The 23235-nt window shown below is 44.9% G+C and overlaps 1 protein-coding gene across 9 annotated transcripts in view; it reads left to right on the forward strand.

Annotated features, from left to right (window-relative positions):
- Positions 1-23235, forward strand: part of LOC147114045 (kelch-like protein 3) — a 250403-nt gene that overhangs the window by 209773 nt on the left and 17395 nt on the right. For all 9 annotated transcript variants that reach the window (XM_085995589.1, XM_085995588.1, XM_085995584.1 and 6 more), the window contains 3 exons: positions 16245-16442; positions 18902-19003; positions 20559-20687. In XM_085995589.1, coding sequence (XP_085851715.1) covers positions 16245-16442; positions 18902-19003; positions 20559-20687 — 429 coding nt within the window. The remainder of the gene's footprint in view (positions 1-16244; positions 16443-18901; positions 19004-20558; positions 20688-23235) is intronic.

Consider the following 23235-nt stretch of genomic DNA (forward strand, 5'->3'; position numbering starts at 1 on the left):
TTAGTGCGATGTGCCGGCTGGGATCAGGTGAGCACTGTGCAGCCAATCGGGAGGGGAAACTCATTCATGAGTTTGACAGTAAGAGCTGTCAAACTCATGAAAACTACAGGGGCCCAAAACACTATTTAAACTTTAAATAAAAATTTAAAAAACATCCCAATCATTAAATTAAGTATAAATAAGTTTAAAAAAAATAATTTAAACAATTTTTTTTTTTGAAAAAAATTAATTTTTAATAAAAAGGGTCTAAAACTAAACTTACCTTATTGTAGATTCTTTAAAATAATAAACCTGTGGGGAAAAAAAAATTCTAAATTGCACTAAAACACCACTTACCTGTAAAAATAAATACTTGCGTGTGCTTTTTACAAGCGTAAAGACCGGAGGCATTTACACATGCGCAAATCCCCCAAAACAGAGGAAATCCAAGACGCACGCGCTGCCCCCTACAGCGCACGCGCTAGCCTCTTCACCTCTTGGGTTAGAGGAGAGGAAATGCCGGTTTTCAGCGCATGCGCTGTGCATGCTGAAAACCGGCATTTCCTCCGGCCAGACGCGTGAGTACCCCTTCCGTACTCACGCGTTTGGGGAGGAATTACTGCCCCATTAGTCCAGTCACAACTGCTGGCACTCATGGCTATTGTGTAAATTGCTTTGTCACCTAAATACGATATCGTGACTTGCCACATTTGCCTCAAGTTCATGAAACACACTTGTAAGGAACCGCAGCAAGTATTTCCTGCATTATTCATAATACAGGAAACTTTCGATTTACCGGCACCTAAATAACCGGAAATCTCGGTTAACCGGCAAAGTTCAGGAGTAGGTTCATACTTCATATTACTTGCCTTCCTCCATCTGTTGCTGTGCAAGGGTGTGGCTGCAGCTGTTGCTAAGCTACAGAGACGCTTGTAACTTGTGGCCATTGTTCTGAACCTGTTGCTAAGCAACAGGGTTTGTTGCTTTATATGGAGCTCTCCGCTCTCGTATCTTTTACTATAGCGCTCGATGAACCGGCACCACGTCGGTCCCGTCAGTGCTGGATAAAAAAAGTTTCCTGTAAGATAAACAACCACATAAGGGTAAGAAATCCAGGCATACTCAGCATTTGGCAGTGATGCCTGACTATCAAGGAACCATTAGCACAGCATGGTAGCAAAAGCTCCATGAGGACAATTTCGCCTTTGTTGCCTGGGTGGTAATCTGGCAGAGGGGGATATGCAACAGGCGAGCAATCCGCTGTGCCATATTACTGCCCAGGCAGTGAAGAGGAAAATTATTCCCTGTAACTTCTGTTTACAGAGGTGACTCGCAGCATCCATAACGCTGGAATGCTGACTGTCATGGCAGGATCCATTTTAAGCTCCTTTAGTGCCAAAATATTATGGGACCAAACTGCCATTAAGAACATAAGAAATAGGAGCAGGATTAGGCCATACGGCTCCTCGAGCCTACTCCGCCATTTAATAAGATCATGGCTGATCGTCGCCCTCAACTCCACTTTCCCACCTGATCCCCATATCCCTTGATTCCCCTAGAGTCTAAAAAGCTATCTATCTCCGCCTCGAATATACGCAAAGACTCAGCATTCACAGCCCTCTGGGGCAGAAAATTCCAAAGATTCACAACCCTCCGAGTGAAGAAATTCCTCCTCATCTCAGTCTTAAATGGCCTACCCCTTATCCTGAGACTATGACCCCTAGTTCTAAACACTCCATCCAAGGCAAACAACCTCTCAGCATCTACCCTGTCAATCCTCTTCAGAATCTTGTATGTTTCAAGGCGATCACCTCTCATTCTTCTAAACTCCAGAGAGTATAGGCCCATTCTACACAATCTCTCATCATCGGACAGCCCTCTCATCTCAGGGATCAATCCAGTGAACCTTCGTTGCACCGCCTCCAAGGTGAGTATATCCTTCCTTAGATAAGGAGACCAAAACTGCACAGTACTCCAGGTGTGGTCTCACCAAGGCCCTGTACAACTGTAGCAAGACTTCCTTACTCTTATACTCCAACTCCCTTGCAATAACAGCCAACATGCCATTTGCCTTCCTTATTGCTTGCTGTACCTGCATGCTAACTTTGTGTTTCTTGCACGAGGACACCTAAATCTCTCTCAACACCAACATTTGAAAGTTTCTCACCATTTAAAAAATATTCTGTTTTTCTATTCTTCCTACCAAAGTGAATAACCTCACATTTCCCTACATTTTACTCCATCTGCCAACTTACTGCCCATTCACTTAGTCTATCTATATCCTTTTGCAGAATCTTTGTGTTCTCCTCACAGCTTACTGTCCCACCTAGCTTTGTATTATCAGCAAACTTGGATACCTTACACTCGGTCCCTTCATGTAGGTCATTAATATAGATTGTAAATAGCTGAGGCCCCAACACTGATCCTTGCAGCACCCCACTAGTTACAGCCTGCCAACCTGAAGAAGATCCATTTATCCCTACTCTCTTTTCTGTCCATTAACCAATCCTCTATCCATGCTACTATATTACCACCAACCCCATGAGCCCTAATCTTGTGTAATAACCTTTATGTGGCATCTTATCGAATGCCTTTTTGAAATCCAAATATACTACATCCACTGGTTCCCCTTTATCTACCCTGCTAGTTACAAAACTCTACTAAATTTGTCAAACACGATTTCCCTTTCATAAAACCATGTTGACTCTGCCTAATCATGTTATGATTTTCTAAGTGCCCTGATACCACTTCCTTAACAATGGATTCCAGCATTTTCCCGACGACCAATGTCAAGCTAACGGGCCTGTAGTTTCCTGTTTTCTCTCTCCCTCCTTTCTTGAATAGCGGTGTTACATTTGCAACCTTCCAATCTGCTGGGACCGTTCTAGAATCTAGGGAATTTTGGAAGATCAAAACCAATGCATCCACTATCTCTTCAGCCACTTCTTTTAGAACACTAGGATGTAGGCCGTCCAGTCCAGGGGATTTGTCGGCTTTTAGTCCCACTAGTTTCTCTAGTACTTTTTCTCTACTTATATTAATTACGTTAAGTTTCTCACCCTCATTAGACCCTTAGTTCCCCACCATTCTTGGTATGCTTTTTGTGTCTTCTACTGTGCAGACAGATACAAAATATTTGTTTAACGTTTCTGCCATTTCCTTATTCCCCATAATAATTTCTCCTGTCTCCGCCTCTAAGGGGCCAATGTTTACTTTTGCTACTTTCTTCCTTTTTACATACTTTATATTGAATTCAACTTTGGTTGGTATCAATGTAAGAAATGTCCATTAACAGGTGGTTTTGGTGGAGTTGGGGGTGACCACATATAGATGTGGGATAACCGTCTTCTACCATGTTTCTGATCAAGGAAAATGGACATGTAATCCTTGAGACTGGATGGTCTTGTTTCCTTGACAGAATTTTTTTTGTATGCATTTGCTCTGTTTTCCTTGATGCAAGCAGATGGGGCAATAGTCATGCTGTTAACCACTTAATGGACATCATGGCAATGAGCAGAGAGAGACATGATTCCACTTTCATGCAGGATGGATTTCCTCCATGTTTGAGGAATCAAATATTGTATCTGGACTTGAAGATGCTAGTTGATGGCCTGTTTGTTGAACAATGATGACTGTTTGACCAGGGTCTTCCACAGGGCAAAAGTTTGGTGCAGTGATGTTCTGTTGAATCTTACCTTGTGATGTCTTGCATGTCCTGAAGTATTTTCAGCATCTGTTTAGCTTTGGTACAGCAATGAAGATCATGAGGCTTTATATGTAATAGGAGTAGGACAAACCATGCTACACCACCTATCTGCACATCATGGTGATGTATTTATGTACATGCTGAGCAGATGGTTTCTAGGCTATACTCCTATGGTGTGTGCAGGATGAATATCATTTGAAGAATGAAGACCTACAAGGCAGGTAATGTATCTTACTTCACCCTATTTTTTACATAGCTCTCTCCAGGTAGAAGGTTTTGAAGATTAAAATCTTTGTTTTTCACCGTTCATGTGGATAAAACATTCATACCCATTATTACAATTTACTGGAATTCTTATGACAGAACTGCTCAACAAGGTTATCAGATAATATAGTTTCTATAAATTATGGCTGCAATGCTTGAGCAGTTTACAAGAGATCGAGTACTGCCCTGAAATTACACTTTGGTACAGGCTATTTTAATTTTAATAATTTGGTTTATTCCTATTCTTTTACTATCATTGTGCTTCCTGTCATTCTTTCATATTGCAGCATTGATGAGAGTTTATTACTACAGATTTATCAAGAATTAATTTGCAATTGATTTCTGGGAACTTCTATGGCTAATATATATTACACATGTTGAATTTGCAACCAATTATAATAAATAAGATAAAGAAAGTGTCAGTAACCAGACCCATTTTCAGATTTTTTACAAACAAATAGTTTTTAAACAAATATAACTACATCTACACTTCTTTTGTACTTGCAGCAAAAAGTATCAAACATTTGTAGTGTAGACCTTTTCTACGATACACTTACAGGAAACTCAATTATTGTTCCACAGTATATTAAAATCAACTAGCAGGGCAAGCCAATCCATTAGCGAAGTTCCCGAGTGGGACTCCCAGCCGGGTGAGTCCTGGAGTGGCGCTCCCTGCCAGGTGAGTGACACCACTGTGCAAACCTGTTTCACATATAAGCTTTTCAGCTGATGGAAAAAGAGGAAACTTTCATATTCCATTACTCTGGCCTGAATTCAAACCTGGGTCCTAAAAGGGAAAAGACAGCGTTATAACTCAAAACTGAAAGAATGTGAAATGTTCTACGCATGTTTAACCATAACTCTTAAGCATTAATGTAATTACTATAGCTGTTTTACTCTCATTCATTTGTCTCTCTCCTGGCCATTTGTATAATATTTGCTAAGTGCTGGAGGCATGCAGCAGAATACAAAGCATCTTTGCAGCAGGATGACAAATCATTGACTAACCAATACTGCCACACTATTTCAAATGTTTAGTTATAGATTTCCGTAGCTGGTTTCAAACAGTGAGACCTGGGCCGTATCACTGGATATTAAGGGTTACGGAACCAAAGTAGGTAGATGGAGTTAAGCTACAGATCAGCCATGATGTAATTGAATGGTGGAACAAGCTCAAGGGGCTGAATGGCCTACTCCTGTTCCGATGTCTAGTTATTGTGTGTAAATGTGTCTGAAGACATGGCTGGGGCAGCAGATGCTGCCACAAGGGTCACATGTGGGTCAGCCTTGCACTACTTTTGAGACCCCATTCATGCCAGTCTGAAATGTTATTGCCTTGTAGAAATACTGTACGAAAACTGGACTGGATGATGAAGCCGTCTCTATTAGCAAAAATAGAAATAGAATTAATAGGGGTAAAAATTAGCACCCCGAAAAAGTTAGCGCTCCCGGGGCCGATATTCCCAGGTAGCACCCCGAGAGGGAGGATGGGCGCTACTGGAAGCGCCCCGCGTCCCTCTTGGGGCGCTGCGAGCTAATATCGCGGCGCATCGTGCCGCGGTACTGCAGGCTTTCCTCCCCTTCTTAAAGGGGAGGGGCCTGGTGCAGCGCGTCCCGGTGCCCAGCTGGGCCACCAGGGATCGGGAGTGCCGGCAAATGAACCCGGCACTCGAGGAGAGCAGCCGGCATCCTGCGGGGGGGGCTTCACGGGGGGCTGGGGACAGCAACGGGGGGGACAGGTGCTGGCTTGATTAAAAGCTTGATCAAAGAGATGGGTTTTAAGAAGGGTCTCAAAGGAGAAGGAGGAGGTTGGAGGGGTTTAGGAAGGGAATTCCAGAGTGTGGGGCCAAAGGCCAATGCACAAGGCCATGATGGAATTTAAGTACAATCACAAGAATTTTAAACTAGAGCATTGGTAGAGCAGGAGCCAATGCAGGTCAACAAGGACAGGGGCGATGGGTGAGCAAGACGGAGTGGGATAGGTTATGAGCAGCATAGTTTGGATGAGCTGATGTTTACAGAGCATGGAGGATGGAAGACCAGCCAAAAGAGCATTAGAATAGTCAAGTCTGGAGATGACAAAGTCATGGATTAGCGATTGAGCAGCAGACAGGCTGAGGCAGGGGCAGAGGTAGGCGATGTTACGGAGGTAGAATTAGGTTGTTTTTATAATGGAAAAGATATGGGGGGAGAAATTTGGTATCGCCCCGTTTGGGGCGCAATTATCGGCCGGGGGCAAAGTTTAGCGCCTGGCGCTAATTATTGCCTCCAACTGCAAACTTCATCGCCCCGGAGGTGATTGGAGCACTAAATCAGGCGCTACACACCTCTCAAGGCGCCAACGCTGAGGAGCGAGGCGCTACCTCAGAGCACAGGCGACGCTCATGTGATGTCAGTCAGCAATGGAACACAGACACACTGGTGTCGGCCAGTTCTTAAAGGGGAAGGTTGATCTTGCTCTCCAGCCACACCCTGCTCATTGCAGCCTTGAACCTTGGCCTGGAGAGACCTGTACATCAAATCCGTTGGAAAGAACAATGGAGAGGCCCAGGGAAAGAGCTCAGAGTGCAGCCCCATAGTCTCTTCTAAATCGATGCAAGGAAGATCAAATCAAAAAGAAACTGCAAAGTGCTGCTCAGTACCCAAAACTCCTCAACACAGCTTTGAATATCTCCTGCAGTCTCTCTCTCTCTCACTCAGAATGCGTGGCGGAAATATTTCGCCGACAAAAAAAGGCAGGAAGCGGCCGCCTTTAAATAGCGCTCCCCAGTCCCTTCCTGACTGCAAAACGCTCCCCTCAACCTGTCGTTGCTAGCGGCAGGCGGTAAGACAGGGGGCGCCACTCAATACCCGGTCTGGGACGCTACCGGGGCGTTGCGCACTCAACTGACGTCACAATCTGCGGGTGCAGGAGATCGTGGCGGTAGTGTTTAGCGCCACCGCAAAATGTCTAGTCAATTTCGCAAGCAGCGCAAACATCGCACGGGCGCTAGTTGCTTTGTGGCCCATTAGCGCCCTCTTAAGGCGCTAACGGGAGGCGCAAACCAACCAAATTTTTCCCCCATGGGGTCAGAACCTCAGCTTGAGGTCATATAGGATTCTGAGGTTGTGAACTGTCTGTTTCAGAGAAAGTGGCTGGGATGAGGGGATAGAATTGCTTCCAAGTGTATGCTGTTTGGGGGGGCCAAAGATGATGGCTTTGGTCTTCCCAGTGTTTAACTGGAGGTAGTTGCGGTTCACGTAAGACTGGATGTCAGACAAGCAGTTTGACCACACAGGTAGTGGAGGAGTCGAGAGAGGTGGTGGAGAGGTAGAGCTGGATATCATCAGTGTACATATGGAAGCTGTCCCACGTCTTCTGATATCGCTAAGGGTTTACATGTAAATGAGGAAGAGGAGGGGGCCAGGGATATTTCCTTGGGGGACTCCAGAGTTAACAGTGTGGGGTGGGAAGAGAAGCCATTGCTGGAGATACTGTGGCTGCAATTGGATAGTTAAGAGTGGAACCAAATGAGGGCAGCCCCACTGAGTTTTTTTTATTCGTTCATGGGATGTGGGCAGCGCTGGCAAGGCCAGCATTTATTGCCCATCCCTAATTACCCTGGAGAAGTTGGTGGTGAGCCGCCGCCTTGAACCGCTGCAGTCCGTGTGGTGAAGGTACTCCCACAGTGCTATTAGGGAGGGAGTTCCAGGATTTTGACCCAGCGACGATGAAGGATCGGCAATATACTTCTAAGTCAGGATGGTGTGTGACTTGGAGGGAAACTTGGAGGTGGTGGTGTTCCCATGCGTCTGCGGCCCTTGTCCTTCTAGGTGGAAGAGGTCGCGGGTTTGGGAGGTGCTGCCGAAGAAGCCTTGGCGAGTTGCTGCAGTGCATCTTGTAGATGGTACACACTGCAGCCACGGTATGCCGGTGGTGGAGGGAGTGAATGTTTAAGGTGGTGGATGGGGTGCCAATCAAGTGGGCTGCTTTGTCCTGGATGGTGTCGAGCTTCTCGAGTGTTGTTGGAGCTGCACTCATCCAGGCAAGTGGAGAGTATTCCATCACATTCCTTACTTGTGCCTTGTAGATGGTAGAACGGCTTTGGGGAGTCAGGAGGTGAGACACTCGCCACTGAATACCTAGCCTCTGACCTGCTCTTGTTACCACAGTATTTATGTGTCTGGTCCAGTTAAGTTTCTGGTCAATGGTGACCCCCAGGATGTTGATAGTGGGGGATTCGGCGATGGTAATGCCATTGAATGTCAAGGGGAGGTGGTTAGACTCTCGCTTGTTGGAGATGGTCATTACCTGGCACTTGTGTAGCGCGAATGTTACCTGCCACTTATCAGTCCAAGCCTGAACGATGACCAGGTCTTGTTGCATGCAGGCATGGATTGCTTCATTATCTGAGGAGTTGTGAATGACACTGAACACTGTGCAGTCATTAGCGAACATCCCCATTTCTGACCTTATGTTAGAGGGAAGGTCATTGATGAAGCAGCTGAAAATTGTTGGGTCCAGGACACTGCCCGGAGGAACTCCTGCAGCGATGTCCTGGAGCTGTGATGATTTACCTTCAATCACCACAACCATTTTCTTTTGTGCTAGGTATGACTCCAGCCAGTGGAGAGTTCCCTCCCTTCCCCCCCCCCCCCCCCCCCCCTATTCCCATTGAGAATGGATGAGAGGTGGAAAAGAATGGTGTGGTCAACCACTGAAAAGGGGTCCAGGAGGGAAAATGTACATCGGTCACAGTTATAGAAGATGTCATTTGTGACTTTTATTAGGGATGTGATTAAGATTAAACCAGGAACCATCCAAGTCTGTGTGGCTCAGTACCACAGGAGGCAGTGCATTTTCCAGCGAGCTACTGGAGGCAGATGAGGGTCTAGATTCATTTCCTTTAAAATTTTCTCTTGGATGGTTTTGCTGATTGTCACTTTTTAATGTTCTTTTAACGCACAATTTGACTTCTGGTTTTGGTTGATGAGTAACATTTCTCTATCTTTATTCTTTGTGTTTATTTTTTGTTAGTTTCTTAACTGATTTTTTTTAATGTGAGAAATGTCTTGGATTTTGCGGTCTGCAGCGAACAAATGGCGCCAGCCGTTCATTACACTTGCACTTGCCTGCACTTTCTGTGGGCTTTTCCACTGCAACTTGTGGTAATCAGAAAGCTGAAACAGCGCAGCGCCCTCTACTGGGGAGCTGGGACCTGTGTGAACAGGTCAAGCAACCCGTGTGTCTCCTTAACCAATCCGATTTAACAATCCTTACTGAGGCACGCAGAATCTAAACCAGGAAGTGTCAGTTAGAATATTTAATTCAATGCTAAATCATGTACAGAAAGCAAAATAAAGAGAAGGAAAGATGGATGGGATTAAGAGAGAGTTAAAAGAGACAGAAATAAATAATTAAAATCTAAAGGAATGAGATTTCACACTTTTAAAAGTAAATTTTCAGTGCCAGACAGGTTGTTTGGCAGTAATTAAGACTTATTACGCCATTAAAAAATTCACTTACACTTGAATGGACAAGTCCTAACTTTTTCTGGCGTGCTTAGTGGGTATCTAGTGGGTAAGTACTAGTCTCAGCGAGATACTGTTAGAGCGAAGCTTCTGGAGGAGCAGGGAAATTTGGACAGTATCTTTCTGATTTCTGCGGTTAACTGTGCATGTGTGGTCGCCGGATGTTGCTGCCTGATTTACTCCTTAATAACGGCACGCACTAATAGCCTCACCGTTGTTCTTACTGCAAAATCCGGGCCATTGTTTCGAACATTCCCCGCATTTGCAAAGAAACAGTTTAAAGGTCTCTCATCTACCTTCATAGCTATTTATTCTTGTATGCCCCCTACCTGATTTAAGTGCAGGTTTAGAATCAATGGCCCTGAATTCGTGGCTAAGGAGTACGCCGCCGACATCGGAAGGAAATCCGCACTTGCCTCATGCGAACCCCCCTTCGAAAACTTGCTTTCAAATACTGCAGAGTTGAGCAGAGGAGCCCAGGAGCGCACTGTTGTGTGTGTGAACCTGAGATCATGCGAGGTGGGACTCCTTTCACTTCCTGACGCTTAGCCAATCAGGAAACAGAGGAGATTGCTGATTTGCCCACAATGCATTTTAAAAGGCTATGAAAACATGCATGCCATTCAATTACAGAAATGAATAGTTCATTGTACAAATAGAATAGAAATAAGTATTTACTCAGACTATTTCTGCCATAAATGCACAAAGAACTTTTGCCGGGAGCAGCTCGTTTCCACAAGCAGGCACCCTTCAACCGCTGGGCGGGTAAGGCGGCCCAGGGGAATTTTGACTCTCCCGGTGATATTAGTCCCATTCAATTTTTGCAAGCGCATGCGGAAATCCCAAACTTGCTGTCAATTTTAAAGGCGGCATGACGGCGTAGTACGAGTACGAAGTCATATTGACCGCAAATTCAGAGCCTATGTATTGATTGATATACCTAGTCTACTTTGATGTCCATCATTGACTTGGACAGCTGATGCGGGCGAGCTTGGTCTAGTGTGACGGAGGCTAGTGTGTGGCTGAGCGGGTCGCTGTAGTCTGTAGGTGAAGCGGTCGTCAGGTCTGGAGGTAAGGTGGCGGTCGAGCGTGGTGGGTAAAATGGAGGCGCCCACGAGGTGGGGCAAAATGGTGGAGAAGATGGCTGCCCCCACAACCCACATGAGGCACTGCTGGCGTCGGTTGCCTGGATCAAAGATGGCCGTCCCCATTGCTCATCTGTGGCCTTGATAGAAGATGGCCGCCCCCACAGTTCGCATGAGGCACTGCTGGCCTCTGCTGCTCTCCCTCTGCAGGCCTTCGCGAAGTGGCCTTTCTTCAGGCAGCTGGAGCACGTCGCGTTTTTGGCTGGGCAGCGCGACCTCGGGTGTTTCGCCTGCCCACAGAAGAAGCAGCCGGCAGCCCGGTCGCGGGGGTCCGAAGTCGCAGCCGGTACCGGGGGTGGCGGTCCCGATCGGGTCCGGGACGCCGACGCTGAGGTAGGTCCCGGGGGCGGCGCTACGAGGGGTATTGCGGTCGGGGTCGGGCCCGAGTCCCAGAGTCGCGAACTGTACCTGGAATACACCTCGAGGTCCCGCTGGGTCACTTCTAGGGAGTAGGCCAAGGCTGCAGCTGTGTTCAGGTCGAGGTCCTTTGATTCCAGCAGTCTCTGCCGTGAGTAGTCGGACCGAAGGCCTTTCACGAAGGCATCACGGATGTTATCTTCAGTGTTTTCTGCAGCCGATACTGCTTTAAAGTCACAGTCCCTGCCGAGTGTTCGTAGCGCCCGTAAAAATTCAGCTACAGACTCCTGGCTGTTGCGGGCGGGATCTTAGGAGGTGTCTGGCATACATGGAATTTACCGGGCTCCGGTACTGCTGTTTCAGTAGGTTGATAGCGGCCTCGTAAGTAGTAATGTCCTGGATGAGTGCGTATACTTTAGGGCTCGCTTGGGCGGTCAGAACTCTCAGTTTGGATCTCTGAGGGACGCCGGATTCTTCCAGGTAGGATTCGAACCAGCACAGCCAGTGTTTGAAGTCGAGGGCTGCGTTTGTTGCTTGTGGGTTTAGATCCAGGTACGGTGGTTTGAGGGCTCGCAGCCAAGCCGGCTGCTGTGGCTGTTGTAGCTGGGCGTCTGGCTGGTCGTTTGGCTGCTCCGTTGACCGGTTGTTTGGCTGCTCAAGTGACGACATTTTAAAATTTAGTCAATAAAATTGATATACCTATCAATTCGTCCAATGAAAAGCGACGAGTTAAGAAAGTAACTATAGGTTTTTATTGACTAAATAACAGAGCCCACCCTCGTGGGTGATCGGATCCAAGAAGGAGGAATACCAGCCAGTCGACCACCTTTATACCCGGGCAGGTAGGCGGAGCCATGGGCGGAGTCGGCAGTGGTCAGCCCAGGTATAGCAGCGTGACAAGAGGCGACCTCGTACAGTGATACAACAATGTGAACAGTGATAACTATAGGGAAACGATCTAACAGTGATAACTATAGTGTAACGATAGTGAACGGTAAAAGTGGTTTACCACATTGATCAAGGCCGGTAAAGCTATCTTTAAATGTCTGCACTATCACCATGCTGATCTAGTTTAAATGCTCCCTAAAAGCAAGCTCAATAACATACATACAGGAAACTTCGCGATATCCGGCACCGACGGGACCGAGCTGTTGCCGATCTATCAAAACTTCCGGATAGACCAGCGCTAATGTTGAAGGATACGGAGGTTTTCATCTCCGTATCTGACAACAAACACTGTTGCTTAGCAACAGCTTGTAAACACTCGGCCCGTACCTTGGAAGCGTCTCTGAAGCTGTTGCTAAGCTACAGAGACGCTTCCCAGAGACTGACTGGTTAAAAAAAAAATGCTAGGAGAAGAAAAAAAACCTAACCAAAACAGCTGCTGATTTCTGCCGTTAGATCGAGGTTTCCAGACATACAACCTCCGGATAAACCAAAGTTTCCTGTAAATCTTTTAAAGGTGAAATGCAGTAGAAAAGGCCATCAAAAAGGCAAAGGGGATTCCTGGTTTCACATATTGGATTGGATATAAAAACAAGAAAACGATGAATTTGTAGGAGTACTGTATATAGTTCTAGGGAAACCCCATTAAAGGAAGGATACTGGGGCCATGGAAAGGGTACACTGAAAATTATACCAGAAATGAGAAGTTTGCAGTTACAATGAAAGGCTTGAAAGATTGGGGCTTTTTTTCTTTGTAACAGAGAAGGTTTAAAGTGGGATTTATGGCAAAATTGCAAAATAATGAAAGATTTTGAGAGGGAACTAGTGAAAGATTGCTTCTACTTGTTGGTGGATCAGCAACAAGGGGGTTAGCACAAGAATGATGGGGTCAATAGAAGAATTTTTTTTTCAAACAACAGGTTATTAGAACATGAATGCTTTACTGTAAATCCTCCTTCTTAGGCAGTCCCTTGGAACTGAGGATGACTTGCTGCCACATTAAAAATGAGTTCTCAGGTGACTGAGTCCAATGCGGGACCTACAGTCTCTGTCACAGGTGGGGCAGACGGTGGTTGAAGGGGCGGGTGGGTGGGGTGCTTGGGTTGACATGCGCTCCTTGCGCTGCCTGCGCTTGGCTTCCACTTGCTCCCGGCGAAGAGACTCGAGGTGTTCGGATGCTTCTCCTCCACTTTGTGCAGTCTTGGGCCAGGGATTCCCAGGTGTTGGTGGGGATGTTACACTTTTTCAAGGTGGCTTTGAGGGTGTCCTTAAAGCGTTTCCTCTGCCCACCTGGGGCTCTCTTGCCATGCCGGAGCTCTGAGTAGAGCGCTTGTTTTGGGAGTCTCGTATCGGGCATGCGGACAATGTGACCCGTCCATCGGAGCTGATTGAGCGTGGTGAAAGCTTCGATGCTGGGGATGTTGGCCTGAGCAAGAACACTGACGTTGGTGCGCCTATAGATTTGCAGGATCTTGCGGAGGCAGCGTTGGTGGTACCTCTCCAGTGATTTAAGGTGCCTGCTGTACATGGTCCATGTCTCTGAGGCATACAGCAGGGCGGGTATCACTGCTGCTCTGTAGACCATGAGCTTAGTGCCGGGTTTGAGGTCCTGGCCTTCAAACACTCTCTTCCTCAGGTGACCGAAGGCTGCACTGGCACACTGAAGGCGGTGTTGGACTTCGTCGTCGACGTCTGCCCTTGTTGACAGCAGGCTCCCGAGGTATAGAAAGTGGTCCATGTTGTCCAAGGCCTTGTCGTGGATTTTGATAATTGGGGGGCAGTACTGTGTGGCGGAGCAGGTTGATAGAGGACCTTTGTCTTACGGATGTTTAGTGTAAGGCCCATGCTCTCGTACACTTTGGTGAAGGTGTTGACGATGGTTTGGAGTTCGACCTCCCGAGTGAGCGCAGACGCAAGCGTCGTCTGCATACTGTAATTCGACGACAGAGGATGGGAAGACCTTGGATCTGGACTGGAGGCGACGGAGGTTGAACAGTTTCCCGTTTGTTCTGTAAATTAGCTCCACTCCAGTGGGGAGCTTACTGAGGGCGAGATGGAGCATTGCAGCAAGGAAGATCGAGAAGAGCATTGGTGCGATGACACAGCCTTGCTTGACCCCGGTTCGTACGTAAATTGGGTCTGTGGTGGAACCGTTGGTCAGGATCACGACTTGCAAATCGTCGTGAAGCAGGCGGAGGATAGTGACAAACTTTTGAGGGCAGCCGAATTTGAGGAGGACACTCCATAATCCCTCACGGTTGACAGTGTCGAAGGCCTTTGTGAGATCAAAGAAGGCCATGTACAGCGGTTGGTGCTGTTCCCTGCATTTCTCTTGTAATTGACGTGTGGTGAAGATCATGTCCATTGTGCCCCTTAGTGGGCGGAATCCGCATTGCGACTCTGGGAGGAGCTCTTCGGCCACTGCGAAGGCGATTGAGGAGGATTCTTGCGATGACTTTCCCTGTGGCAGACAGCAGGGAAACTCCTCTAATTACCGCAATCGGACTTGTCATCTTTCTGTAAATAGCTGTTGATGCAGAGGCTATAACGTTGTTTAAAAGGGAATTGGATAAGTATTTGAAAAAGGAGAGTATAAAAGGATTCAGAAAATGGAGGTTCAAGCAGATAGCTGCAATTGAGGAGGTAACATAGCACTCATATCCATACGGGGATGATGCAATAGATATTATTGAGCCATGGGCACTTGGCTAGAAAGAGCGCCATCAAGTGGAGGAGTGGGGAAGTTTTAGCATATGATTGCAAATGATTTTTTTAGTATATACTGAAGTGAAGTGTTTTATCAAATTCTACTTTATTCCAAGTAATCCTAGGAAATCACCTTTGACCTTTCCATCAAAAACAGTAAGAACCTTTTATTCCCCCTGACTAATTTTTACCCTTCCCCTTCTCTCCTGAAGGCGTTGACTCCCTTGGTGGCATATTGTTGGACAGGTGCCTTGTCTAACTGACTATTAATTATGGGCTAGTTGTTAGGCTGTTCAGCCTTGGAGTGCATCATAGTTGAGGCTGGTGCTGTTCTCACCCAGTATTCACGCACGCGTACACACACATTTCATGCACTTCAGTTGTTGCCTGCCTAGACCGGGGATGCTGAGACCAGTGTACTTCCCCTACTGCCATCCTATCTCCGATCAATTATCTCAACATGGGAATCATAACTCTGTATTCACTACATAAATTTGCTGAGCAATTTGGGAAAATAATCTACACATTTACTTTTACTTTTTTAAATCCAGTTTCTATCTTCTCCTGAAGGTGTTGATTATTGCCATCAGAAGCAAGAATACTGCATTTTCCCCTCCTTATTCCTTGGGCAGTGTTATGCACCAGCTGCTGCACTGTACACCTAGTACAATATTACCTTTGCCTGTGTACATCTCTGATTAATTGTAAAAAATGTACAGTGGGTATAGGCACATTGTAAAAGGTGTACAGTAACTCCTGCAAATTGTACGGTATCTACATCCGATATATATATCCTTTACAATGTACATATATACTGTACATCTCGTTTTTAGATCAGGCCGCACCTGATCTAAACCATATCGCTAACGACTGCTTCATAAAACAAGCCAGTCTGTCATCTCGTGTGTTACATGATCCATGCTGGTGACAGTGAAACGTTCCACCATTGGTTGGTATAAAGCCAGACTGGGAACCACAGATTTGTTTATTCATTTTCAATTAAGTTTGAATGCAGTCCTTTGATGCTTCTTGTCAGCTAAACAAAAGCAAAGTAAGATCATGTAAGTACCTGGCACATTGTGACACTGTTCCAAAGAGGACATGCGACAACAGCAGTGTAGAATTGCAGGTTTGTGCTGATGTACGTTCTGTCATTAACTAATGAGAAGTATATTGTTCCTAAATATAAGGCACTGTTTATTGTGCTTTTGACTATTCTACAAAGCAGTGGATGGATGTGTGCAATTACCGAGTTGGATGCAGCCTTGATTTTGTTGTGCTTTAGCACCAGCAGGAGCCCAGAGTGGATCTTTGGTACACCAAAGGATGTCATGCAGCTTTCTAATTCACACTTTGCAGTAATGTATCCAGAGTATGTTTATTCATCAACTTCCTTTAACAAAGCTGTTTGCATCATGTGCAAATGTAGGCAAGAGGCTGCTGGGAAGAACACTGGATGCATGACCCTCACAGTGGGAAAAATAAATAAATAAAACAGTTCAGATACCAGAACAAACCGAAAAGACAGAGGACATTATACAAGTTACAGTATCTTGAGAATGCACAATGCACCTGTTGTATATTTACACTCCGCACTTTGCTCACTTGCCGTTTTATGTTTGTCTCCCCAGGTGTTGTGTACATGAGTGGCCGTGTTTATGCTGTGGGAGGATTCAATGGATCCTTGAGAGTCCGGACTGTTGATGTGTACGACGCAGTTAAAGACCAATGGACATCCATTGCCAGTATGCAGGAGAGACGGAGTACTCTTGGGGCAGCAGTGTTGAATGATTTGCTCTATGCCGTGGGTGGATTTGATGGGAGTACAGGTACAGTGTTATCCTTGAAATACTTTCAGATTTCACTCATCCCCAACTAGTCTCTCCTCGTTTTACAATTCCATTTAATGCTTAGAGAAAATGAGTATTGTATATCTTGTTTATAATGACAATAACAAAGGTGGGGTTCTTTCTGAAATCCATCTCCTGTTAGCACCATTCATTAATTGGGCTGTCATAGAATCATAGAAATTTATGGCACAGGAGGCCATTCGGCCTATCATGTCTGCGCCGGTCAAAAAAGAGCTAATCCCACTTTCCAGCTCTTGGCCCGTAGCCTTGCAGGTTACGGCACTTCAAGTGCATTTCCAAGTACTCTTTAAATGTGATGAGAGTCTCTGCCTCTACCACCCTTTCAGGCTGTGCGTTCCAGACCCCCACCGCACTCTGGGTGAAAACATTTCTCCTCAACTCCCCTTTAATCGTTCTACCAATTACTTTAAGTCTGTGCCCCCTGGTTATTGACCTCTCTGCTAAGGGAAATAGGGCCTAGATAGAGTGGATAGGAAACACCTATCTAATTTTATACACCTCAATCAAGTCTCCCCTCAGCCTCGTCTGTTCCAAAGAAAACAACACCCAGCCTGTCCAATCTTTCCTCATAGATAAAATTCTCCAGTCCTGACAACATCCTCGTAAATCTCCTCTGTAACCTCTCTGGTGCAATCACATCTTTCCTGTAACGTGGTGACCAGAACTAGTGTTTCATACAGTTCTAGCATAACCTCTCTGCTCTTATATTCTATGCCTTGGCTAGTAAAGGCAAGTATCCCTTATGCCTTCTTAACCACCTTATCTACCTGTCCTGCTACCTTCAGGGATCTGTGGACATGCACTCCAAGGTCCCTCTGTTCCGCTACACCTCTCAGTATCTCAATATGTTTACTTCACATAATTGCTCCTCATCACTTATTTACATCGAGGCTGACTTGGGCATCTAGAGATGCCACTATAAACTGAGAGGTGGTCTTGCTTCCTGCATTTCCACAACTACCACTTTCCAGTTCCTCTGTCTACTAGTTTCCATGGCTTAACTCGCCACCGTCTTATTCCATACTAGTTAGCTAAAATAAAAAATAATTTCAAAGAAACAAACATTTTTTTTAGAAGACGCAATGTTATCTAGCCAGGATAGGACAGGATAGCAGTGGTAAGAACCAGCACCAGGAAGGCAGAATTACATATATATTTTCCAGTGGTGATTTATAAAAGAGCATCAGTAAACTCAATCAAATGTTACTGTTGTGGAATCACAAGGTGAGGGAAGCTAATTGGCTTATCTTGGCGCATCCAACCTGAAAAATAAACCTTACAACTCACTCCCATCATGTTGTCTTAACTGCATTTAGCAGGAACCTATGGTTTTCATCCCAATTATCTTAACCTAAAAGCCTATTCCAAGTGTTGAGCACTCTTTCCTTGAAGTTCTTCCTAACCTCTGTCCATATTGGCTTTTCACTAGTTCATCCTATGCTCCCTTGTTCTAATGTATTACTTTGCCTTGAAGTAGTGCTCCAGATTAACCTTATCTAAAGCATTTAATATCTTGTATGCTTCCATTAAGGACCCCTCTCAGTCACCAATCTACAAGACTTTTTATAGTCAGCTGCCTTTGCCTTACTAAGAATTTTGTATTTGTTACAATAAGGAATAAGAAAGTGCTCCACTTTATTCAGTCTTTCCCCATAACTCAGTCCTCTAATGCCAGCGATCAAACCTGTAGTTTGTGTTTGCACTGCCTCCATAGCCTGAATGTTTCCTTTGTCATGATGCCAAAAACTGGGTTCAGTACTTAAAGTGCAGTCTAACCTTATCTATTAAATTTCATCTGCCACTGTTTTGAGCATTTACATATTTTATATAACTTCTAAATTCCCTGGCAGCTGTCTCTGACTTGACTGCTCCCCTCCCTTCTCAGTTTAGTATCATCTGCAAGTTTGACCAATTTACATTGATCTTAAATGGAAGGACCCCATGACATTTGAGCAGCTCAAATGCGTACACTCACACTCACACGCACTCTCACTCCAGCAAAAATTTGAATAATTTCTTAATCCAGTTTCTTTCTATATGTTTATTATTGCTGTTTGTAACAAATACAAAATTATTAGTGAGGCAAAGGCAGCTGACTGAGTCCATTTACCTCAATCTCTATTAAGATCACAGCATTAATACTGTGGCAATAGTAATAAGAACAAAAGTATGAATCAAAAGAATGTGTTCAAGCACATTCCTTCAAACTGACCCTGTACAATTAGCACCGTCAGATACTCTACCCATTTAATCTCCTGAGGCTTGGCTCCATTTCACTAAGGAGTATTTTTTATCCTGATCTACTTCATTCCTTACCTGTTAGTTCATTGATGCATAAAGATGTCCTAGCTTTTGTGTTTGTGTTATCTTCGTTCTGGAAATGAGGTGATTGAACCATTTTCTCCCCCATTAAATAGGACTATCATCAGTGGAGGCTTATAATTACAAAATCAATGAATGGTTTTTTGTGGCACCCATGAACACAAGAAGAAGTAGTGTTGGTGTCGGAGTTGTGGAAGGTAAGAGAAAAAGATGACGGATGTTTTATAGCCCTTTTTGTTTTTTGAACAGAATGTTGGTCCTGGCTATTATCCACTAAAGAAAGGAATGTATAATACAAAAAGGCATTTATTTACTTGATCTTTGAGTCCTAAGCCTCAGGGTTGCTTTACAGTTTGAAGAAACACTAACTCTCACCCAGTAGTTTTAGAATTTCCAATCCTTCTGATGTAAATTCAGACATTTTGTTGTGAGTTCTTTAGTGGAAAAGAAACAGGTTTATTTAAATGAAAAATCTGATCATACATCAGTCATTGCTTACTAAAGGGATTGGTTTATTTAAAAATTATTCTCTTTACAGTTTTTTTTTTAGAGGGCCAGTTCTCCTGATGGCTGTAAGTTACCGTGTGGCCTTTTACCTTGTCACTGTCCTGTTGCATGCTAAGTGTGTGGTTATCTTTAATGAAGATGTTTCTGGGGTGTTCTTTCACTAGCATGATCATGCAGAAAACTTAAGCCTGCACAACAGAGTGGAATACACACTGTGCACTGCACCTAAGCGTGTTTTGTTGGAGAAAACAATATAAAACCGAGTTTCACAAAGATTAATCTAATGTCAGAGGATCGTGTCAGTGATTTCAAACAGCGCTTTCATCTGGAAGTGCTTCTTGATTGCATAATTTAGTTTTTAATATTCCCTCTCATTAAAGCACCTGGTACCTTCCACATTTCAGACCAGCTCCAATTTTTCTGTTTTTCTGTAACACTTTTCGGCTTATAGCTGAAGAACAGAGACTACTGGAAGCCAATCTCTCCCACATTAAGGACACTTCCTTTTAGGTACTGGATATGTTTAGAATGTTTTATTTTACTATATGTATCCACACTTTCCATATGCAAGGTTCAGTTAGAGATGGTTGTAATGATAACTGTACATATATAATAAATGTACATATCAAAAGCTGCAGGAATTCAGCTTTCCAGAAATAGAAATAACATCATCATAATTTCATTAGTTGCGAGATTTTCACCAAAAAAAATCACAAACCGGATTTACAATTCATAGCTGCTCAAGACGAATAATGCATCAGACTGCTAATCTTCAGAAAGGAGGTACCCATCCAGTTGCCAAATAATTTAAACTGAGCGATTACCTATATTTCAAACACAACCAGTGAGACAGTCCTGAGATTAACCGTCATTGTCTGGGAATCCTTCTATGCAGCTGTTCTGTCCTGTATCACTGGTATTTGAAGCTAGAAGCACTTTTAAAAGGTGATGCTGTGAAATCCATATGCTGTGAAGGCCATATTCCTTGCATGAATGTTTACTACACAGACTTTCATGTCTTGCTGGTTGAGAGTAAGTAACAACTCCCTGGGTGGACAGGGGAGGAGAGAATTGAATTTGTACTCCGGATTTCAAATAAAATTCAGGGCACACACGTTAACTCTCTCTCTCTCCCCCTCACCCTCTTTCTCCCTCTCTATTGGACAACCAGTATTGAACAAGAACCCATATTGTGTTTAACAATTGTATGTGTTTCGATTGTTAATGCACCGTATATTTCCTCAGGCAGGTTGTATGCAGTAGGTGGCTATGATGGAGCATCACGCCAGTGTCTTAGTACTGTTGAAGCATATAATCCGGTCAGCAACGAATGGACATATGTTTCAGATATGAGTACACGTCGCAGTGGTGCAGGTTTGCTTTTCTTTTTAGAAGATCATTTCTTGTATAATGCTACAATATTTTACACCTTCCTGCTTGTCTTTTAAAACTGATCAGATTTTATTTTTAAAAACTAGCTTGAAAATTTTTACTGTTAAAGCTAATTTATCTTGCATAATATAGAGAGATACTGTAATACACTTGCTAAAGCCCACTTTTCTAACAATTCATGGTCAGTTTCAAGAACTTAATTGTGGAAATTATGCATAAAGAAAATAAAATTATTTTATGATCCATTTGTACAACAATGTTCACAGTTAATTCTCAGTCCTATTATAACGCTCATTGAATGTTTTATTCTCGGTTCTTTCCATAACACTCACTGAATGTTTTAGTCTCCATCTTTTCCATGACACTCATTGAATGTTTTAGTCTCGGTCCTTTTCCTGGTATCATTGAGTGTTTTATACTTCCTTTGGCACTCATTCAGTGTGTTTGTTTGTTTGGCTCATTACTATCTCCCCAATCTGTGTCCATCTTTCCCGGGGCTCCATGTTTGAATCCCTCTAATCAGGTTTCCGACCCTGCCACAGTACTGAAACGGCTCTTATCAAAGTCACAAATGACATCCTGGTGACTGACCATGGAAAACTATCCCTCCTCGTCCTTCTCAACCTGCCTGCAGCCTTTGACACGGTTGACCACATCATCATCCTCCTCCGTTGTCCAGCTGAGTGGGACTGCACTCAGCTAGTTCCATTCTTATCTGTCCCGTCATAGCCAGAGAATCACCTGCAATGGCTTCTCTTCCCACTCCCACACCGTTACCTCTGGAGTTCCCCAAGAATCTATCCTTGGCCCCCTCCTATTTCTCATCTACATGCTGCCCCTCGGCAACATCATCTGAAAACACAACGTCACGTTCCACATGTATGCTAACGACGCCCAGCTCTACCTCACCACCACCTCTCTCGACCACTCCACTGTCTATAAATTGTCAAACTGCTTGTCTGACATTCAGTACTGGATGAGCAGGAATTTCCTCCAACTAAATATTGGGAAGAGCGATGCCATTGTCTTCAGTCCCTGCCACAAACTCCGTGTCCTAGCCACCGACTCCATTCCTCTCCCTGGCAACTGCCTGAGGCTGAACCAGACTGTTCGCAACCTTGGTGTCGTATTTGACCCCGAGATGAGCTTCCGACCACATATTCGTACAATCACTAACACCACCTACCTCCACCTCCATAACATTGCCCAACTCTGCTCCTGCCTCAGCTCATCTGCTCCTGAAACCCTCATCCATCCCTTTGTAACCTCTAGACTTGACTATTCCAACGCACTCCTGGCCGGCCTCCCATCTTCTACCCTCCATAAACTTGAGGTCATCCAAAACTCTGCCACCCATGTCCTAACTCGTACCAAGTTCACCCACCACCCCTGTGCTCGCTGACTTATATTAGCTCACGGTTGAGCAACGTCTCAATTTTGAAATTCTCATCCTTGTTTTCAAATCCCTCCATGGCCTCCCTATCTCTGGAACCTCCTACAACCCTCCGAGATATCTGCACTCCTCCAATTCTGACCTCTTGTGCATCCCCGATTTTAATCGCTCCACTATTGGCGGCCGTGCCTTCAGCTGGCGAGGCCCTAGGCTCTAGAATTCCCTCCCTAGATCTCTCTGCCTCTTTACCTTTCTTTTCTTACCCTCCTTAAAAGCTACCTCATCTGCCCTAATATCACCTTGTGGCTCGGTGTCAAATTTTGTTTGGTAACGCTCCTGTGAAGCGCCTTGGGATGTTTTGCTACGTTAAAGGTGCTATATAAATGCAAGTTGTTGTTGTGAAGTGCTCTTGACCCCCCCCACCCAACTAAAAAAACACAGCATATTGAGTTCAGTCAGTTTATCGCTGATGAGGCATCTTCAAGTGGCACTCTAACTGACCCAGGGAGGTTAAATTGGTTAGCCCCCAAAAACGAGCCCGAGGATCGCGATGCGCAATTAACCCGTGCCCATTGGGTGGAATGCAGGCAGATTGCCAACTTCATGCTGCCTGCTCATTACTGTATAATGATTTCTGCATGCAGCTGTTTATTGGCTGCATGTATCAGCAGGGGACCCAATATTATTACTAACCAGCACTACTTAAAGCTAGCCTGCAAGTCTTAAAGGGGAGGTGCATTTTGGCTGGAGCAGATGCTGGGCAACGTTCCCTATAAGCTGCGCAGCCCGGGACCGGCTTTTTCAATGTTAAATTTCATGCATGCGCAAAACTGTGAGGGGGCCGCGACCCCCCCCAAAAAAAGTTAGGGGGAACATTGGTGCTGGGAGTCGTTCTGCAACTGATTCTGACCTGGGAAAAAGAGAAGAATGGCTGACCATGGGAAACAGCGGGCCCCTAGGTTTTCAGATGCTGCACTTTTGGAGGTCTTGGTGTAGGAGGTGCAAAGGAGAAGAGATTACCTGTATCCTCACGGGGGCAGGAGTCCCTCCAGACACACGATGAAAAGGCAGTGGGAACAGGTAGCCATGGAGGTTAATGCTAGGAGTGTAGCCCAAGGGACCTGGATGCAGTGCCGG

The sequence above is a fragment of the Somniosus microcephalus genome, chromosome 8, assembly GCF_052327205.1.
Source record: "Somniosus microcephalus isolate GS21.2 chromosome 8, FLI_Smic_1.0, whole genome shotgun sequence".
Lineage (NCBI taxonomy): Eukaryota > Metazoa > Chordata > Chondrichthyes > Squaliformes > Somniosidae > Somniosus > Somniosus microcephalus.